Here is a 22,196-nt window from a genome sequence, read left to right as displayed (position 1 = left end):
CAGTGGAAAAGCTAGTTTATTTGAAAATTGAGAATTTAACAGTATTTGCCAAGTGTTGACAATCTATCCACTCGAATGCCTCAGCAGAGCTCTGTAATGTCCACAGTACCCAACACTTTGGGTTCTTAAATCCTCACTTGCTCTTCACTGTCAGATTCATCTGAAGAACTGGGTGTTGGGAGTTCATCAAAAGCGGTGTGTGCTCCTTCCCTTGTCTGGCCAAAGCACGTTGCTATCACATCAACTGCCAGACTAGCAGTTGCATTCACTTCCTCTTGAGAAGCTCCAAGCAGTGGATTGACTTCAACCAAGTCTACAGCTGAAAGCATCCCTGCAAGAATGATTTACAGCTTTGTTACTGTGGAAAAGGGTAAAATCTGTAGTAGAGTTTTTTTTTGCAGCCTTTCAGTCATTGCAGTAAGTCTGATATTCAAGCTTGTGACCTACTCTACCCCTTAGAGCAGTAAAATTGGCCCTTGAGTGAGGGAGGAGGTTATCATTCTGAAATGCATGTTTGCGAGTTCAATTTGATTCTTTCTTACATCATCACTGCCTCACTCATTCACACTTTTAGGATTCAGGAAAAACAAGCTTGATGTTCTATATACACTTAGGAGAAGAATGGGTTTTAATCTTTTTTTCTCCCAGCACAAAAATTAAGGGATATAGAATAGTCTTACCTGCTATTCACAATTCTGTTGACTGTTGTCTGGGCAGCTTTATTTCCTGGTTGCTTCCCCCCCCCCGCTCCCTCCCCCTTTTATTGCAAATCAGTTACTATTTAAACACAAAATAAAACCTCCATGGCGTAAGAAGGAAAGCCCTTAATATATTGAGTCAACTGCAGAGTATTTAGTAGAAGCTTGATTTGTCAGTCTCAATTCCTAGAATGGAGCTTTGAACTGTTTAAAATCATGTGCATTCATTTTTGTATTCCAGATGCCCACTTTAACATCTCGCTTCATGTATTTAGGTGACAGTATTGTACAAGATGACCAAGTGATTCTTTTACATTAGGTATTAATATATTATGTATTTTATTTCCTTTTGGTAAGGTGAAGTTGATGATGATTAAGCTGCTTCCAACACCCAGGGCACTGCCCAACCCTAGAATTACTACTTCCCTGACTGAAGGCTGAATTGACTTTGTAGGCACCCTGGCTATCACTGCATTTATCTCACTGTCTACTGTCACAGGAAAAACATAACCAACATGAATGAGCTCTACAGAGTTTGTCCTGCCCTTGCTTAGTCCAGTACTGCTGATCAACTCCTACCTGTGTCGTGTATTTCCTCCGTGATGTACATGCCTTCTCTGTAAGTTAATCCACCTAGGACAGGAGTCCCAGTTGCTGGAGCCAGTGAGGGATCAAAAGCATCAATGTCAAAACTCAGGTGAATCGGTCTCTGTCTCCTGAGACAGAATAAAACAAGAAAAGGAACCTCAGAACCTTAAATGTTTTCTGTTTTTTACTGTCCAGGCTGGTTAGCAAAGTAGCATCATGCTCCATGATGTTGAAGGTCCCCCCCCAGGTCCTTTCCACATCTTGTACATATTTGCAAAAGATTTGTTGTTTTGTGGTTTGTTTTTTTTTTTAAGTATATTTGGACTCTGAAATATCTGTTAGCTCAGACCCTTCCCCAGTACACACTGGGAAAACACAAGTTTGTCTTTCTAGTTTCACTGAGCATGCACTCAGGTGTAATTTGGCTAGAGACAAGTACTTTAGTTCTAAGCATTTTATCTGGTATTTGTCCCATTAGTTGGAAAAATGTAGAGAAATGTCCGGTATAATGCAGTCTTTCTCCTTCTGTACAGAAAGCCAGGGTGAAAGGCTGAAACAGCGATTCGCATGGCACCTAGAATGGAGGAAGCACTAAGTGAGGATTTCCTACACTATCAGGATAAATTTTCCTAGCTCATCAGGATAGCTGGTGCACTCCACACTTTTCAGGTCAATAGTTGAAGGCTGCCTCCAAACTCCACCTTGTCAGCCCAGCTGATGAAAAAGTGAGGGATAATTTCAAACCTAAAATGTTAGTTACTGACTACATGAAGTCTGGCAACTGACTATAATAAACTGGACACTGCTTGTCAATTTAAGTGGTAGACTGTGTACTTCCAACTTGGTGCAGATGCTTAGTAGGGAGAAGCAGCTGGATTAGCAACTTGGCAGAGCTGCAGCTAGGAAGGGTGAGCACACCTTTAGATACAACAGTGTGCAGCACAAATACATGGCTCTTGTTCTGCTTACAGGACTTTGTTCTATGCTGTGGGGAGTTTACCCTTTCTAACTCTGATCCTCTCCATGTGCCCCTAGATGACCAGGATTTGCTCCCTGATCTGGTTCCTTGACTTAAGGTTTGCAAAGACTTGGGAAATGAACTTAAGTAAGGAAGTGGTTACAGTGAACCTCACAAACTGAACTGAAAGTGGCAGTTGTCATCAGGACAGCACATGTGAGCACAGTCTAGGGAGGAAGTTATCAAATGCTTCTCTACCTTGTGTAGAACTACCTCATGCAGTTAGCTGTACTATCAGTTGTATTCAAGTCACTGTCAAGATGCTACAAACCCAATTTTAAAAGTATGATGTATAGCCTGGGCTCTGAGTTGATTCAAACATCTTGTCAAACTGCAGCAGAATGCAGAATTCCTCAAGAAAGAGGACAAGCTACATAAAGCAGAGCCACAACTGTAGTGTAACCCATCTCATAGCTTTTTGCCAAACACCATGAAATGGTTCTAGTTCAAGATGTGGAAACTGAGGACTAAAGTCTGTGCTAAGACCTCACTATTTACTGGACACAGTCACAGTTCTGTTAGGCCACCTTACATCAGGAGTAAGGCCTTACTTTCAGGAAAATCGATATTCAACAATGGATGGTAAGAGTAGTTTAAACCCAATAATAGTTTGTTACCTGGCCATAAGTTGTTCAAATGTTCTTTCCATAACTTTCTGAATTCCAAGACGATCAATATCCCTCATGGAAAAATACTGGATATCATAGTTCTTCAAAATATAGCTGTTAAAATAATAAAATCATTACTGGCCTAAGCTTAAGCCTAGCAGCCCTTGTGAACAGTGACATGTGGAAAGAAGCTCATGATTTCATCCTGAGCAAAAATCCTTTAACTAAACTTACTATTCAGCAGGATCCACATCCCTCAAACCAATGTACACAATATCAGAAGCTGAAAGGCAGGGCTTTAGCCAGGAAAAGCCAGGAAGTTGTGGTACCTGCAAGCAAAGGTTTAGTATTAGGTTAGTTTAACAACATATAAACCAAATTTGTATTTAATGCTTCCCTCAAAATTTTGTATTTATTTATAACATCCATTCTCTGAACAGAGAAACTTCATCGCTTGAGAGGTTGGCTTCTCGATTTCCTTACATTTGTCGTACCATTTTACCTTAGATCAATGTTAATGAATTTAATGAATTTTAACTCTTCTACATTTTCCAGTTTAAAGAAGAATAAAAAGTCCAAAGCCACAAGTAGTAGGTAATTAGCAGCAGTGAATGTAAGGGGGAGTGGTAATAAACCAGTTACCCAGATGTAGATACCTTGTACAGTGCATTTAATGGTAATGCGATGTAACTTCCAGTACATTGTACTGAAGTGGAAGAATAAAATCAAGGGGCTTCTGTATTTTTAGGAGAATCACCAAAAAGTCATGCAAACTTTGTTACAAAACCAATGTTAAAGATGGACGAAGTCAAAGTGGGAAGTTGGGGACAGGGAATGGGAAGAGCATGACAGGAAGTTGGGCCTCACATCGGGCTACATTATAACTGGTTTTTAGTGTACAGCTAAAGAGAGCAGGTCTAGTACAGCAAATGGAAGACAATGAGGTCTTCAGCTTTGGTATTTAAGTAGTCATGAGATACAATTACAAGAATCCTTTAGTTAGTACTAGCCACTCATTTTAGGAGTGCTTTAAACTAACTCAGATTTCTCTTCTTCCTCTCCCAGCTCTGAAAATGGCTACAGCCAACACAGCTGTGAAGCATCAAGAAGGCTGTTTCCCTTTTATACTTAATTACTAATTACACTGTAGTTACAACATGCACATTTGGGTTTAAAGGCTAACACACCCATAGCTGTATGTAATTACATTGGGATTAAACAAGCATATACTATAAAAGTATTTGTTACTCTGGGACAATGACCTGAAAGTTTTCTGCAGTCATGAATTCAGAAAAGGGATAAATGAATTGGAGACCTCTAGGAAAAATAATTGAGGTCTCAGAAATGAAAGTGTATCTGGAAAACCTATCACCATACCGTAAGGTGAGCACAGTCTTAATAATATTGTCAGTATCAATGATTTAGCTGATTTAATCCTGCCATTTTTAATTCTACCTCTTCCTCTTTAAATAAAGAGAATGGAATGCCTTAACTTCCTCTGGTAGGCTCTGTTCTGACTGTTGCAATAGAAAAGGAGTTACCCCTAGCAAAGCCAAACAGGCATCAGAAAAAAGGTGCAGGCATTCTCACATAAGTTATTAATAGCAGTCTGAGTTTAGTTTGAGTGGTTCCAGGAGCCCTGACACTAATGCTTGGTTTAAGGAAGACCAGCCAAGGGATAATGTTCATCAATATTTTCCTTTAAAACAGAAAAATTAAACATTTAAAAAAAACCCTGAAGTGCCACCTCCCCAAGCAGTGTTCCTGTGAAGTAGCCTGAACAAACAAGTAGCAGCTGTCAGCCTGTGAAAAGACTATGCCAGCAACACCAGGGTTTGTTCTACACTGACCTGGCCAAATACTTTATTTCATTTCATAGCCATAATTGATGTTTCCTTTGTGGGGTCATGGAATTCAACAGAGCATTGACCAAGCTCCATAGCCTTGTATACATGAAGGATTCTGAAAACAGGTGCAATAACCTAAACTGAGGGACTTGAAGCATTCCTGGCAGTTGTGCTAATTTAAGTAGTTGCTGCCACGTCAGTTCCTGCTGTTACGCTGTGCCAGGACAGCTGTTTGTAGGTCATGCAGTGAACAAGGGGCTAGGACTTGGTGTGACTCAAAAACTAACCAAGCAAAGAGGCAGTGCCCCTGAGTCAGTTCTCATGCAATCCCACAGAAGGTTACAGCAGCTAAACAGCTGCTGGCATGGGGTCAAGAACAGGCTAAACAGATTGTGCCACCAAGAGAGACCTATGTTACACAACTATCTCTGTCTCATGTCCTCTTGATAGGGAATGAAGAACAAGTAGCCTGGAGATGCTGGAAGAGCAGTTAGCAAGAGAAGGGCAGTGATCCAGGAAGATAAAATGTAATCATGCAGGCTGTTCTGCTCTCCATGTCCTCAGAGGAGCTGTTGTGTAGACAATGGAGCCAAGTGCTAACTGGCCTTCCCGAGACTATTAGGTCGATGAGCAAACCCTGCGACCCAGAGAGACAGTTTGGTTGAATTACAGAAGTCCACCCAGAGCAGCATACACACGTGTGTGTCATGGTGGGGAGGGCTTGCTCAAAACCCCCTTCACAGCATGGGTGAAAGCAAGGAAGGAGATACAGAGATCACTGCAAGATCTCCATTGTTCTCTCACACTGCTATGCTACGTACCCTTTGACAAGATAGAAACCTCCTCAAGAGGCAAAAGTGCAGCTGGTTGGTTGGTCTGTTGTGTTGAGAAAAAGTTATGCTTAGCTGTGCATACAGACTAACATAGGCTTCGTGCTGGTGACAGTTTTAGGATTTAAAAATAATCCTTGCAAAGCTGTCAAGAAAGGAGAGTAAATTTTTTTGCCCCATTATCAACACATCTGCTCTGCTGAATGAGAGCAAGAAGACCAGCCACATGCCCCCGTTCTCACAGTAAGGTTCCCTCCCATGAGCCAGACAGGTAGCCAGATGACCTAGATCTAGGATTACTAGAAAGAGGAAAGTATGTAGAATCAGCAAATGACTTGACTTGTGGATAGAATTCCCTCAAAAGAATTTGCAGGACAAACACAGAAGAGCTTTACCAGATGACAGCAATCTTGCTGCGCCAACAGATGCTAATGCCATGGTATCTTCAATAGCCATAAAGATGATAAGCATGCTTGGTCTTACGTGGAAGATGGATACTTCCATTAACATAGCACTCCCAAAATTTACCAGGGAGAAAAAGAAATCTAAGAGAAATAACTATGAGGGCAAAGTGCCAGAATAAAATAGAATCAGGTTTTCTGCAGCTCCAGCATCCAGTCTCAGCATGCAGTTGCTGAACCTGCTCCCACTCTCCAGCTTAAGCTTCTGTAGAAGCAGACTGTCATATCCAAGTTCCAGCTGCAAAGGCCCTGGCTATTAATGCACCGGCTGCCACAGTAATGTCCCTGTATATGTTATAGCCAAAAAGGACGTGTAGGCCTTCAGTCAACCTAGTGTTTAGCATCTTGACAGTAGCAAAGTTGGCCATGCACGTTCCATGTGCCCCAGTAAACAGCTCTTTTTGGTAATTTGACCTCTTTCCAAGACAAAGATATTCTCTTTACAAGCACCAGGTAAACAGGTACAGCTGTTCCAATTGGTATTTGCCAGTGGAACCAACACCAGAGCAGCCAGTTAGGCAAGATCATGCAGGAAGAGCCCCTATCAGGCCTCAAGGTTGTCGAAACATGCAAGTGCCAAACTAAGCTGAAGTAGGGTGCAAGGTATGCAGGAACCAGCTGTTACTGGAGGTGAGCTTAGCATTGCTCTCAGGCACAGCTGGGGAGAGGGTCCCTCTTTTGCTCAGTTGGTAGAATCACTGCCATTGCACACCTTCAGCACCAGCTCCACTCTTTACAAGGGAACAGCATCCCGGCCAGCTTCTATATACAGCTTGTGTGAACTGTTGCTTACTGTACAGCCCACAGAGGTGCTAACACAAAGAAAAACCTTTTTCTCATTCTTGTCTCTAGGTATGTGTGTACATATATTTGTGTCTACATATGTATGTGTGCATTTGTGTATGTATGTATATATATGTGGATGAATACACACAAATTATACGTAGTTTTTCTTGTACAAACATAAACAAGGTCTGTATTTGCAGCAGGTAAGAAAGCACCTCATACAAGAAAAAGTAAAATGCTCTGAGGATTTCAATGTAGGCCAAGTGTGTAAGCAAGGTACTTACTTTATCTTGAAGCTCTCTCAAGAGAAATGACAGAGGTTGTCCATGGAGGCTTCCAGACTGAGTTGTAAGAGGGGTGTTGATATCAGCATGTGCATCCACCCAGATCACACCAAGGTGCGGGCACTGCCGCGCATGGCCACTGACAGAACCAAGTGCCAAGCTGGAAGTATAGTAGCAAAGTCTTTAGTCACCATTCCGCCTTCAGAACAACTACAAGGACAATGGGAAGTCTCTGCAGTAAGAGACTTGCAAGATTGTGCAAATCAACAATGTTGTCATGTTTCAACACATCAGCCATCTGTGAAAATAAAGGGTGCATCCCATGCAAACTGCACGTCACTGTCATGATTCCAGGAGACTCCAAGTAACAATGGGACTGGACTAGTATTGACAGATGAGAAACAGCTCTTTTCTCTCTCCACTGTCACCCTTCCCACACCTTAATCTTCACCTGTTCTAGCTCCAGATGATCTCTTAGAAAATATATTGTGCTCACTCATCAATTCTGCTCTTCACCCATTTCGTATTCCAGTCATGACACCTTTCCCCACAGTTCATTCTTACATGCTCTACCTTCTTCAACCAATTCTCAGACCAAAGGTTAGTGAAAAAGACAAAAAGATTCACACGTTGTAAGATCTATTACAAAACAGTCTGTGTGTAGGCATTACAAACCCATCCTATGAGTTGACAGACATCCTGAGAGTTGAAAAGAGACACTTAATATTCAGTAATAAAGAAACAACAACAGTTCCTAAAGGGAACTGATCACACAAACTCTCCCAAACAGGAAAACATCGTTCATTTGCATTATCTGCAGATCGCAGAAGTCTGGAACTAAGCACTACTGTCTTAGGAAGTCAGATTTTTGTATCTGTCTTCCATGTTCCATCCTAAAAGCCCCAGCAGTAAAATCCAAATACTGCTACCCTATGCTATTGCCAGGGAATGACCCCAAGTTGTTCTCACTATCCCCTTATTTTTTAACTAAACACTTATACGCCCAAGTATCAACCTGCAGCATGCACCATAGATTGTTTCTAGTTCAGCTCACCTGTGATCACCTCCTATAGTCACACAGCTGTGCCCAGCAGCTACTGCTCTGCTTACAGTATCAGCCAGCACCTGGCTGGCTAAACCCACTGACCGTGGGTATAGAATCAGGTTGTTGTACAGTTCATCGTTGGGAACTTGAGTGAAATTCAGATCTCCAAAGTCATATACTTGGCATCCTGGAAACACAGCAGCAGAAGAAGAAAGTGAATTACTTCAGTGCCCAGGGAAACGTTCAAAATATGATCCCCTCAGCAAACCAGTTGGCCATGTACGAAGGAACAGCTGGAAGGGAATGGATTCATTTGACGATTTGCATGTCCTTGCAAACAGCCCTGTTCCATCTTTACAGATTTAGAAAGCTTAAGACAGTATTGTTTCTCAGTTTAGTGATGAGATACAACAACCATAGAAAAAGAGCTTGGGGGGGTTAAAATTATTTCTTGGCAATTTTAACATGAAAAACTACAGTTTGTGTTGCCATCTTCCTTCCCAATTAGACAGATTGTATATAGCCTTAAATGAGCTCAGTTGCCCATAGATGGCCAGGACTATGCATTTTATTAACTATCTGAGTGCTAAGAGTTAGTTTCCATTTTCAAACCCCGTAAGAATCCAAGCACAGAAGTGCCAAGTTACCAGTAATGGAAATTGCCTTACAGTGCTTCCAGGCACCTCCATGGAGGATGTGCTAGTGCTCTGTAAGACAACCTGTCCATTTTCTCAATGCAAGTTGTTCTAGAAGGCACTTTAATTCTGAGGCTTTGATCTCAACCCTCTTTAAGGTCCTAGCATTGCCAGCTACAACTTAATTGGCTGTCGAAGCCTGACAACATTCTGGGTCAGACTCAGCCTTTCCTAAGATGTATTTCTGTCTCTTTACCCTGAAATGGAGTCACTTCACAGATGAGGAAACTAGGGAGCACATTTATTAACTGGCTGCATTTAAAGTTTAATTCTTTCACACGTTATGGATTATCCTTTGAATACATTAGCTCTGCTGTCCAATATCGTGCACTTTCTTAACATTTAAATACCAAAATTTCTAAGAGGCCAGAGCCTCTCAGTTTCAGATAGACCTGCTGCTGCAAGCACTGATGAGGACTGTGAACGCCCCAAGGTATTTACAGCTACACAGCTGCTCAAGTCAAGACCACCCTGAATACCAGTCAGACCTGTCCCATTTGTTCTTCAGAATCGCTAGCAGTGAATCAGAAGCAGTAAGCAGGACCATGACATACCACTCCCTGGTTTTCAAAAGGCAACACAGGCACACAACAGCATTTTTTTTTTCTCCCTTAGGCAGTACCTAATGAGCCAGCAGGATGAAGGCTCTGGAATTTTGGTCAGATTTGGATGCACTATCTGATCTCAATGTGACCACTACAATTTTTATCCTCCGTTTCATTCTGCTGCTGTGCAGAATCAGAAAAGACTTGCAAGTCCTGATAGATGTTCAACAAAGGTCAAGAATCTTTTTTTAATGTGTGTCTTCCTGCAAGGCTGCTGCTCACACATGCACGCCGCTATGCACTGCAGTATTGCCAGGTTTGATGAAAGTACGTATGTGTGACGAGGAAACAAGTTCTAGAAGCAAGGCTTCAAATGCACTGCATCATTTAATAGGTATCAAGAGCTCTTGGAGATGCTGTTCAAGTTAATAATACCTTTGATCTAATACCTCTGACATGTGCAGGAAGTAAATCTGCATTTGGAAGCGGTGTTCAATGACATACACATTGCAAGACGCCACATTACACAACGTAATGGAAGAAAGGACTGCCACTTACGTTTTGTTCTCCCTTACAGGACATATATGTACATCACAGTATTTTTACCCATTAAAGGATGAAAAAGAATGAAAGGAAATTGCATCATGAAGCTCCATCTTTAGATCAGTGTAAAACTGAGAACCAACCATGACACTTTTCGTAGTTCTTTAAGGAATCAGTTTGGATTCTTAAGGTTATGCTTAAGGCAAGTCAAACATGGCAGATTCTAGGAAGTACATTTAAAGAAGTAGCACTTGTATTCAAAAAGTTTTCTTCACAAATGGGGTTAGGGAAAGGCAAAAAGACTTGGCTCAGCTTCTGAATAAAAATGCCATTTGTGTTTTACAGTCACATCAGGTTCGTGCAGCTTACAGTGTGGGTATGGTAGACATGGATGGACAGACACACACTTCTGGGGTCCAGAACTCTGGGATCTTCTCTGCATTTTGCACAAATGGCAGTCTCCTATCTCCTGCATTAAGATCCCTCTCTCTATTTTTATAGAAAAGCCTAATGTTTGTTAAACACAGTAGAGACCTTCAGTTTTTGTTACCGTCTTCAAAAGTTTATTGTTGCTCAGATAGAGTTCATAAACCTTGAAGTAGCTTCTTTTCTCAGCCTTGTGCTTCCCTCTTATTTAGGCCCATTGTTCTATGGTACTTGTAGACAGACAGCTCAAGCTTCCCAGGGTGATATGAATGTTTTCAGCCAGCTAACCAGTGGCTGAGTAAACTACAGCTTATCTCAGAAGTATGCGCTAATCCGACCTTCATATTAATATCTTTTTTTAAGACGTGTCTACAGTTGTGGAAGCTATGATTAAATGACCTTAAAGAAAAAGGAAAGCATAGGGAGCAATAGTACACACAAGAAAATTCACAGTATGCAGATAAACTGTATCCTGAAGTGAATAAAAGTGTGTACATGCTTGTGTGCACATATTTATTAGGATAGACCAGATATCAGATTAAATCAACATTTATATTTGTCTCAGTGCTTACTAATAGCAAAGAAAACTAATTTGTGTTCAATTGCTAAAGTAATTATTGATATATTTGCTTGGCTTTTATTTAGCTTCTCAAATCCTAGTCTAACAGAGACCTGAATAGTTTTCACTTTCATCTGCTTGCTTGCACATAGTTTTGATTTAAAGAAATTAGAAAGCCAAATCTCTCAACTACATTATTCTGCCCAAGGTAGAACCTGCCCGATGGATAGGCATGCTGTAGCACAGAGCAGCCTGGTGGATCTTTCTGTTGTTTGGCTAGTAGTGAAAGATTCAGATAATCTACCACACCAAACAACATGCACTTACTTTCTTTGGTAGCTGGGGCACTTTATTTAAAGGTACTAATAGTTATAAACAAATAGCTTTTTAAATCGGCATAGAAAATGAACATAAAGAATATATATGGGCCTTTTAAGAGGAGATCCAAGTTCTGAAAGCTAGAAAGGTAGGTAGGCAGATAGAGAAGGCAGCTTACATTGGTTAGAAAGCACAGCATCCCCACCATTACTCAGTGCAGCAGATCGGGTCTAGCCAGCACCCAAGTCCTTTTTAAAGGAAACAGTACCATACAGTACTTCCAGACTAAGCACCACAGGCATTTAGCTAATAACTAAATAATAGGAAGTCAAGTATAATCAAAAGAAGTCCTCTGCTCAACTTTCAAGCTCTAACAGAAGTTACATTCAAATTAAAAAAAAAATCTGGTTGATTGATTAGTCAATTATCAACAGCACAGAAAATTTAGAGCTACCGAGTCCATTAAATCAGATCCATCTGCACTCAGGCTCAGGAGGACATTACCTCAAGTGAGGAAAACAGGCTCGTTTCTTCTATTTCTATTACAGGAGCTCGAAAGACACTTGAAAGAGATAAAGGTGTCAATCTGAATACAAACACGTCATCTAGTTATGCAAGATGCACATATGCGCAACAGTCCTCCTGTTAGTGTGAATGATCAGGGTGCAAATCTCTTCTACAGTTTAAGAGTGCAGTCCCCAGTGGTTCAAGTACCCCCCTCTGACAGAGTTTTATCAGAGCTGCTTGGGGGCACATTTCAGCCAAAAAATGAAAATGAAGAAATTAGCCCAAAACCAGATTGTACAGTAGCTCTTTCCTAGGTCAACTTCTTTTGACCAGATCAGGTTAGGGTAAGGTCCCATAGGTATACAACCAGCAGACCACACAATGGAGGGCAGTTCTTTCTTCAGCCTGCACAGCCAGAACCAGAATTTTCCTATTTTTGGTAAATCAACATTTTTCATAGTCAGGAGCCTAACCTGGGGGGGGGGGGGGGGGGGGCGGGGGGAGGTAGAAATACAAATTAAGAACCTATTTAAAACAAGTTTCCTGAATGTCTTTTCAAATAATAAGCTTTCAATGTAGGATTCAGGCTCAACTCAACAATGCTTAAACTGGGACACAAGGTGCCCTTTAGCAAGTTTATAACAATGGTCATGTTCATTTCGTATCTTCTTAAGCAAAATACAGTGTTTATTTAGTACCCACAATAGGCAGCACTTACTGTAGTAAATCATTTTCCTGCACAGATTTAGAAAAGGTTTTCTTCTGTAAAAGCAGGAGCCTCTTAAGTCTGGGGACATTTAACTGTAAAAAACATCCGGGCAACAAGCGGCAGGGAAAGCCCCCCTCCCATCCTCCTTTACTATCGTACTGCACCAGAGCCAGGAGCAGCAATCTGATAGTAGGAGATTTGAGCTTTCCAAATCCAGGCTGTTTGCTGACAGGGCCCAATGGCAGGCTGTAACAATTGTAACAGCTGTCCTAGACAGCAAAGAGGAATGGGAACAAACAAATGTGGAATACAAAATGAGAGAGATCTCATAGTACTGCCTGTTTACACTGGCTATTTGGGAACTAAAGGGGAAAAAAGAAATTAATTCTAGATTAATGGGAAGATTAAGTCTGTCCTCTTCCGGGTTTCTAAACCCTGCTGAACAGCTTTCAAAGGAATCTGGAAATCCCAGTTATTAGACCTTACCTCATACTAGGTGTTATATAAAGCCAATCACATAAAAGCATCACTCCTACAAACTGTTTCCTCAGATTACAGCCCATCCAGTCAATCACTACACACAGAATGGCTTTTCAGGAAGCCACAAGTATTATGAACAATGCTTATAGACAAACTTAACATGTTTTTTCTTTCCTGTGAACAATACAGAGGGGTACAAGCTGTTAATATCCTTCTTTTCAGTATAAACTCACTGGTTTATGCTACGGACTTTGTAATCCCTTCTCAAAGACACTGTCAAAATGTTGCACAACAGCAAACAAATGATTCAATTCATTATGACCAGTGCGTTCTGAAGCCTAATTTAAGACAGTTTTAACCCTCCAGAATTACCAAGTCTTTGTGCAAAAGCTACACAAAGTGCATATTTTTGTTCTAAATGAATATGGAATTAGGCTAGCAAGATTCCCACTACAAAAGGCAGACTTCAGTCTAGTTTAACCTCCTTGCTTGAAAGTTTATTACACAGTGTCTAAATCTCTTTAAATATCTATCTGTTGGAAGAAGTCTATTGGATACAAATATTTGATGCCTCAGAAGGTTTCTGCCAGCTCTAAAATTTTCACGGCCTGAAAGGCAAGTTCACATTTTAGTAGTTTCCACCCTGCCTTTTGGAATTTTGAAAGGTCTGGTTTAAGACAAAGTTTTTGTATCTGTACCTACTGAAGAGGCTTCAGCTCATTCAACATCAATAAGCAAACCCAATTCCAATTGCTACACCGAGTCTGTAGTCTTAAGTTGTCCCTTGCATAAAATGAAACAAATACTTTTTCTGACTCTAAATCGAGCAGCCACCCCATTTCCCTTTGATAATCATTTATAACTTTAATCTCTTATGAAATACAGTGTGCTTGACCCGAAGAGGTCTCCAAAAACGTCAGTATCAGGTGTTGGGAAACATTTGCACTATGGCTTGCATCAGAGAGGAGACAAGGGTGCAGCTATTGCAGTCTGTCACTCACCAAACCCTGCTCAAGTTCTAATTCCCTTTAAATAGGCTTAACCCAGAAACAGTTCCAGATAGCAAGAACACAAGTAGGCACTTACAGCCACAGAAAGTCATAATTCCAAAACAGCTCTCCTTAACAAGCACCTTGCATTTTAGATTGTTACAGAAGTAGTTATTATATTATTTAACCCAGACAGGTAACACTTCAGAGGAAGAGCAGTATACATCAGAGATGACCGAAGTTCTCTCCCTCTCATCAGCTGCAAGAAACTAATACCAGGCCAGCCCGCTTCAGATTCAAATGAAAGATCTCATTTTTTTACTTCAGTGCCTCATTTCCTGCTTTTCACCAGGTACTTTTACAACAGATTTCCACCTTCCATCCAAACATAATCCTTCACTATACTGTATAAACACATACCTGCCATACATAGCTTGGTCTTATTAGTGCACAATGAGCTTCAAATGAGAATGTAGTAACAGATTCTGTGCACCATAAGGCAGATCACAAGCCAACCTTTTACCTAAATTTTCCCCTTGTCATCTCCCTTTGTACCTCTCCCCAGTAAGTCTTCTTGTTCAACACCATTCATGGTGAAAAAACCCTAACAGAACAAAAGAGCCTCCATCTCCAATCCAGAGGCAATTTAATGGGTGCAGAAATTCAGCCGAGTCATGTATTAAAACTAATTTTGTAATACAGAAATATTAAGGATGAAGGGCATCAGCATAAAGCCAAATACAACACATATACCCCTCCCCCCCCCCCAAGTCTGTTCTTTGGTCCTTGAATCCTTTATTGAAAGATTAGGAATAAATTATCAATTCAGGTTTCCTGATCTGCATCAGCATAGCTCAATATTTTAGTTTTAAACTAAACTGATATGAAGACTAATTACAACTAAAGCACCAAGTGAACTTAACCCCAAATTAAGGTTTATTTTAAAGCCAACTGCATGGTTAATACACAACCTGGCACACAAATGGGAGAGGAAAAAACAAAAAGCCTAACAAACACCAAATTGATGACTGGCACAAAGTTTTTCACTCCAAAGCAAAACCAAGCAGATTGTGTCCTCTATCAGCACAGGAAAAGGAGGAGAATTAGAACTGATCTACTGCAAGGAATGCTCCAATGTCATGTACTTTTGCTGTCAGCATTTTCCTAGTAACATCTGAGGCTACTTGTAATCATGCAAATATCAAAGGGCACAACATTCAAAAGGATAAACCCTAACTGTTGTCAGAGCACACTCCCTTACTTCTAGCAGTTTAGCTTCCCATGTTCAATAAGAGTTAGCTGATCAGGTCTGCTGTGAAGAAGCAACCTAGAAACAGCCTCAGTGGAGGCCTCCCCTAAACAGCTCTCCTCCAAACCCTCAGCAGGGCTCATTCTGCTTGCCTGGTTATCAGCATGAGCTGCTAACTGCCTTCCCTCACAGAGCAGAGCAGCACCTGCCCTTGATGCATTCTGACAACTGGCGTGATTTCAAAGGCTCTCTGCAAATGCCAGTTATGACCAGTCCATTTGATCATACTGTGGGTTTTTGTCAAACCATTGGGCTTTGAAGCTAACCAATCATGGCTAATCAACATTTGAGAGGTAAATAAGTATCTCTTTGATCTCTATCTCTGCATAAATAAAGAGGTTATTTATTCTAGTTCTGGAAATAAGCTGCAGTACTGCATAAGAATGTTTTACTGATACTATTAGACAGAAGTGTTTGTGCATACTTTTGTCTAAGGGAAAGAAAGGAAAAAGGGGGCTGCCTTTTACCCGTTACGCTTCAGGAAAAGGTAAAGAAAAAAAAAGTGGGGGGAGTGCCTAGATGAAAAAGAGGCATTCCCATGTCTGCTTTGTAGGGCAGAAGACATAGCTGCTGCTCTGACATCTATATCCTAACTGATTTTTTTCCTGACAATGTTCCTAGCAAATTAATAGACAGCTTTGACAGCATTCACAGCAGATATAATCAGAAAAAGCTTGTGAGCACTAGCGTTTCTCATCTTAGCAATACAGAGATTTAACTAAACAACATGCTGCTTGAAATGCCAGCAGTTATTTAAGATTTTGTTTCCCATTTCAACTTCATCAACAGCAGAAAAGGCGAGGAAAGAGGCTAAAAAGGCAGATCTCAATGTTATCAAAGTAAATTTAGACTTTATTGGATTCTAACCCAACGCTGAATTACTGACAGATCTCATTCTTAACATGAACAGATAGTTGTCAAAGCATGGTCTGTAAGCGCTATCTCAGTTCAAATACAGGGCAAGCAGAATGGCACGGTTTAATCAAAGCCTTCAGGGCAACTCTTTTAAACACATTTACTGGATGGACTGATGAAAATTATTTTTGCAGTACTGCAGCTGTAACTCCCGCTAGTCCACATCTGCTGAACCCCAGCACAAGGATTTCATTGCACTTACCTTTGTGTATAGTTGAAAGATTATTTATCTTTCTCTTAAAACTCTTCACTCACAAAGATGTGGGTGCAAAAAGAGGGTATGTGGAGAAGCTGCTTCATTATTTATTGTTAAGACTGAAATTAACAAGTCCAATGGCTTTAGGCAAAGCAAGAGTGCATCCCCAGTCACATGGGATTTGGCAGCTCCACTCCTCTACTAGTGGAGGTTACTCCTTTCAGAGTCACTGCACTGACCTCCTGAATCCTATTACTGAGGAACTTGTTTTTCCTACAAACAAAAGACTAGTAATAAGATGCTCATTCCCTTTGACAAGTCTAACTCTGCTTCTGTATGTAGCCTGCAGAGACATGTGGCTAACTTGTCAAACCAGCAATTCAGATCCAAGCTTTCAGGTCTAGCATAAACCAAACCCTAGACTGACCCAGCCACATTCAGCTCTAAATAAAGAAAATCAGGAGGAAGAAGGATAATTATACAGTTATGCTTTATATAGTTTATATTAAAGTTTTATATTTAATTTTATACTAAAGTTGTTCCATTGTTAGCAACAGCAGAGGTGCTCTAAGTCACCCCACGAGCTATGGTAATTAACACAACAGCTATCCACTACTTATAGAAAACATCAGATAATAGTCTTTCTTGCCTTCAAGTAAGAGGACAAGGCAATACGGGATTTACATTTGATAGGATTCTTTGCTTCAGATTAAGCAAACACAGGAGATCAAAAAAACTCATTTTAAAGAACTTCATACTTTGCCTCTTCTACAGTTGAGGTCAAGTGCACCTGTCACTTATCTTCCCACCACTTCCCACTGAAAGTCTAAGAATCTCCACATATTGCACCCATTTCTTTCTACTGCCAGAACAATGCACAGCCCTGCAAGCTTTGTACCCTTTCCTGCCCCATATCAGGGAGTCAGAGGTCTCCATTTTCTCATAGCACTTCTTCTGCAGTATGGAAGAGTCCTTTAAGGTGTTAATATTTTAATCTCCCTTATGAGAAGCAGCCAAATGACAAACATCACCAAGGTAAACAAAAAGCCCCACAGGCTTAGTCAGTTACATTTTAAATTATCCCTGCTGCACACCATCTGGTTTTGCTTTGGGAGCTGGACTCCTGCTACATTAAGTCCCTTCCCGAGTATGCCTCAAGCTACTACCAATGCATTACAGTGCTCTCTCCCTGCTTCTAACAAGTGCACAAAACTCTTCACTGGCAATACCATTTGCCTCTGAGCTCCCTCCTCATATTTCAGTCAAAGCATAAACAAGTTCATAGACAGTCATCATTTTAGGCAGCCAAGAATTTATCATACCATGTAGGTATACTCAATCTCTTTCAAGGGAGGGATCCCCCCAAAAAACAGAAGATAGCGCAGCAGCTCAGGATACTGCATTAGGACTATGGAAGAACAGAAATTAGGATAGGGTGAAAGAAACAATAAGATTCCCTCCTAAAAATACTAGCCAGTGAAAGCAAAATGCAAAGCAGTGCAAGAAGAAACAAAAGCCTGGTGTTCTCACTCTATCTGTTTAGCTTGAACACTATCAATGGAAGCCATTAAATCAGGCATACAAATGTATGAAAAGCCATGTGGTTGCTTAACATTCAAAGTAACACGTACACATACAATTAAAATACTCACGTACCTTACTACCCAAATGCTACATTTTACAGAAGACTGCAGAGCACCTTCAGTTTATGCAGGCTGAAGTGAATTTGAATGCCCAAGGGGTAACAGGTTCAAACTTTAACAGGGGAAGTTCAAGTTAGATAGAAGGAAGCTCTTTACTGTGACACTGGAATGGGTTGCCCAAAGACATGGTAAATGCTCCATCCCTGGCTGTGTTCAAGGCCAGGTTGGACAGAGCCTTGGGTAGCATGGTTTAGTGTGAGGTGTCCCTGCCCGTGGGAGGGGGGTTGGAACTAGACAATCTTAAGGTCCTTTCCAACCCTAACAATTCCATGATTACAGGAACACTGCCTTTTTACCCCCATCTATACTTCCTCAGATTACCCAGAATCCACCCTCGCTCTTCTACAGGGAATCATTACTCAATAGCCAACCTCACGCCTGGTTCCAAGCTTGTAATGGCAAGGAAAATCATGTTTATATGTCCCTCACATCCCAGCAGGGAATGTGAGTATACAACAACAAAAAGAACCACTCACATGCACCCCCCCCAGTCACAAATGCTTCAGAAGTAGCCAATATAGGTGGAAGAACAGAAACCCTACGTCTTAGATAAATGTTCTTTCTTTCTAAAGGAGAAACCCGGTCTGCTGCAGTATTACTTACCTGGCTCCTGGAAAATAAGCAACAAGATCCCATGAAAATTATTAATTCTTTTAATGTAACAGATAAATAGAATATCCAAGTTAATAAGAAGAATAATACTGTCTCTATTCCCTTCAGTGTATGAGAAGAAAATGCATAGTGTTAGAAAAAACAAAGAAAGCAGCTAAAGTTTTACTACCAATCCAGTATACCCCAGAAGTCCAAGCAATGGCACTATTATCACTGTACTCCAGGCAAAGCTGCCAGCCCAGGGAGGAAAAATAAACAGCCCACACAGAAAAACAATAATTTGTTTAAAGAGTTCTCATAATACACAAGAAATTCACTGTAGGGTTATTAGGCAATCATGTTTGCACGCATTCAGTAACACTAATCACACACAGAGGAGGTAAGAGTTCTTCCTGTGGTCCACCCCTGCAATCCATCCTCATCATACAATTTTCAGTAACACTTTTTAAAGACTCTCCAAGAAAGAGTTCAGCTTTACGAGTTTCTATGTCTTATGTCCTGTTTCTGTGATAGTTTTCTGCAGGTCTCAGCTTGTAGAAGATGTGAGAAGCTGAAACACAGACACGTGGATGTGCTTGAATAGCTGTAGTGTTAACAGTGAGAAGATCAGAAACTTTCCATTCACGCAGTGCTATTTGCAAGTGTTTCCACAGCAAAACTTCAGACCAGACCTCATATGCAAATCTGGGGGTTTCTCTAGAAAGTTCTGAATTTTGTCACTCGAAAGCATAAAAGTATTTTTAGGAGCGGGCTAAGTAGCTGGTAATGAATACGGAAAAATAACACATATGCGCGATGTAGAAGAACACAGTTAAGGCTAGTATTTAGCGGGGCGCACGAAGCGCACATCACGTTTTAAAGGGTCTCACGTTTCTCTAGCTTTTCTTAAGCCAGCAGGGCACCAGCACACACCCCATACGCAGTGGGGCGCCAACACGGACGGTTCCCAGGGAAGCCGGGAAGCGCGGCAGGCGATGCGCCGGGGCACGGCCCGCTCTTTGTTCGGGAGCCGCACGCGCAATTCCCGCTCCCCCGGTGCCGCAGAGCGCGGCGAGCACCGCCTCCCCCGGGCACTGGTGTCTCAGGGGCACCCGGGGTGTCGGCATTCATTGCAAGGGACCGTTTCCACCACCTCACCCCGCCCTCCCTCCAAGCTCGCGGCAAGCGGCTGAGTCAGGCTTCGCCGAATTGAGCTGTTAAAGGGATGCTTTGCCAGGGGACGGGGAGATAGGACAGCCCCGCAGCCCCTCCGACACCTCATCCCACCCCCGCCACCGCGCCTCACCGAGCCCAGCCAACCGCTCCACCAGCCCCGCGGCGCGGAGAGTCGCGGGGCCGAGATCCACTCCCCGTCGTTTCTGCGAGACAAACAGAAAGGGGATGCGTTAGCCAGCGCTGCCTACAGCCAGGTACCCGACCCCGCCACGGGAGAGCCGGGCCGAGTGGCCGCGGCACTGTCTGCGAACGGCGCCTCCTCCCCCTGCTGCGGTGCCCACCTGCCCCCTGGAAAGCGGGGCTCCCACCAACGCCACGGAGTGCGCCTGCTTGGTCAGCTGGAACCCCGCGTCCGCCTGCTTGCTGAGGAGCCGGGCGAAGCTACGGCACAAGGCCATGATGGAAAGCCGCGGAGCCGCCGACGGATCACGGGTGCCTCCGCCTCGCTCCTTTTAACGAGCCCCAGCCCCACACGCCGCGGCCCGCGGCCGGGTCCCGCCTCCCGCCCCTCACACCCCAGCGGCGCTCGGCCAATGGCAGGGCGCACGCCCGGAGGTGTGTCCCGCCCCACGCGGCGCACGCGGCTCAGCGCGCCACTGCCCGGCTCGGGGGCGGGGGGGGGTGTCCCGGTGCCTCCGCACCGGCCAACGGTGCCTCCGCAACAGCCACCGCCTCGCCCCGCCCCCGGAGGCCCTCCCTCCCCCCCCAACCCCGGCTTCCCCTCCCCTCCCCTCACGCCGCGCCGGGCCCTCCCCTGCTCCGCGCCGGGTTTTTCCACTGCCAACCGCAGCCTCACCGCCCTCCCGGCGCCGGGCGGGGCCGCCGGCCCCCCAGGGACTCCTCCAAGCAGTGCCCCGGGCCAGGTAAGGCGCCGGCTCTCCTTGCCCTGCCGAGAGGCCAGGCTGGGCCGCAGAGACTACCCCTTCTCTCAGTACCCACCCTTCGGCAGCTGCGAGACACCTAGCAGCATCTCGGTGTGAAATGGTGGACCTTGTAACTGCCGCTGGGGGCAAAAGAGCACCCCAGCAGAGCTGCCCGGCTGGCCGCACCGAGCCGCCTCGCAGGAACGCCACTCCTTGGCTTTCTGAATAAAACCTGGGGTGATGCTCTTCACCTGATAACCTTGATAAAGCATTTTAAAAGCCACCTCTGCAGCACCTGCCTCCGGTACCTGACCTCGGGCTGTTCTGTCCCGAGAGAATTCACACTTTGTGAAAGCTGTCGCTGTTTCTATTCACAGCATATTCGAAGGATTACAGATAAAGAAGGGATTTAAAAACTAGTAATTGCCCCCATCTTCCCATTCTGTGAGGTGACTCCTACTGTGAAATGCCCAACCACACACACACATTTAGAAGAGAGGCTGACAGCGTTCATAAGAAGAGATGACAGGGTGCAGACATGGTTAAACTGGGACTTGCCAGTGACACAAGAAAACCTAAAACACACGCTTCTGCTGTTTCCTCTTAAGATTTCCACATCCTTTCCTCCCCTCTGGACCTCAGTAATGTCTTGCTAATGGAGACCACTCCTCCAGGACCTCATACTTCTTTTTCCTCCTGTCACTCACCTTCTAGGTCTTTACATTGCTTTTTCTTCTTCTATGCCCTACTCCCATTTCTCTTTCCCTTCTCCCTGTCCCCATCTCCTGGCCTGTCATACCAGAGCTCCCATTTACTTCAGACCTTACATCACTACAAACATTTCTTCCCTTTATAGAAACCTTGTAACTCCGTTTTCAATTTACTGGTTCTTTCTGCTTTCACTCCATCTATACAATTCTTTTACTCTTTTAACTTAATATTTTCTCCTTTCTTTTCCATTTCTGCAGTTCATCATCTGCTATTGCTTTTTTCTCTCCAGGCCAGCTCACCTTTACAGAGCTTCAGCCCATTCCTCACCTTGGCTCTTGTGTCACAGTGAGATCCTGGACATACTGCATGAGTCCTCTGCTAGTGCCAACCATCACCAACTCCTGAAGGCCGCGCAGGGATTCTTCAATGTCCCTCGGTTTCTCACATCCCTTAAAGATTCCCTCACTGTTCTCACAAGTTAACAGGTTTATACACTCAGTATCCACCAAAGTGCTCTGAAGATACTGCTCCTAGAAAAGACAGTTCTGCAGTTAAAGCTAACAGTCACACTCGAGGACTATGTGAGAGAGGGAACAAGCTAAAGGGGCAAAGGAGTTTGTCTGATGGTTTGTAAATCACAGCTTTATGCAGCTTTATGTGACTGCCAGGCAAGTCTCGCAAAGAAATAACTGGAAAGTATTAATGAAAACACAGTGCAAAGGCTCATTAAGTCTCT

At 43.0% G+C, this 22,196-nt stretch overlaps 1 protein-coding gene and 1 long non-coding RNA gene across 2 annotated transcripts; one reads left to right on the top strand and one right to left on the bottom strand.

Annotated features, from left to right (window-relative positions):
- Positions 1-20,387, bottom strand: ARG2 (arginase 2). Its single transcript, XM_061463347.1, has 8 exons — positions 20,168-20,387; positions 19,957-20,029; positions 8,175-8,352; positions 7,121-7,280; positions 3,147-3,241; positions 2,922-3,026; positions 1,278-1,414; positions 1-331 (listed from the first exon to the last, which is right to left on the bottom strand). The coding sequence occupies exons 1-8, from the start codon at positions 20,282-20,284 to the stop codon at positions 126-128; spliced, it is 1,071 nt and encodes a 356-aa protein (XP_061319331.1). The 5' UTR covers positions 20,285-20,387; the 3' UTR covers positions 1-125.
- On the top strand, positions 253-1,450 carry LOC133274303 (uncharacterized). The gene is made up of 2 exons (XR_009745102.1): positions 253-370; positions 1,056-1,450. It is a non-coding gene; the product is annotated as an uncharacterized LOC133274303 (long non-coding RNA).
- Positions 20,388-22,196: the final 1,809 nt, after the last annotated feature.

This window comes from Pezoporus flaviventris, unplaced genomic scaffold (assembly GCF_033815535.1).
Source record: "Pezoporus flaviventris isolate CSIRO_AGI_PZ_B2104156 unplaced genomic scaffold, CSIRO_AGI_Pfla_v1 ptg000036l, whole genome shotgun sequence".
NCBI classification, from domain to species: Eukaryota; Metazoa; Chordata; class Aves; order Psittaciformes; family Psittacidae; genus Pezoporus; species Pezoporus flaviventris.
The sequence above is the reverse complement of the archived record's forward strand: the minus strand, read 5'-3'. Positions and strand labels throughout refer to the sequence as shown.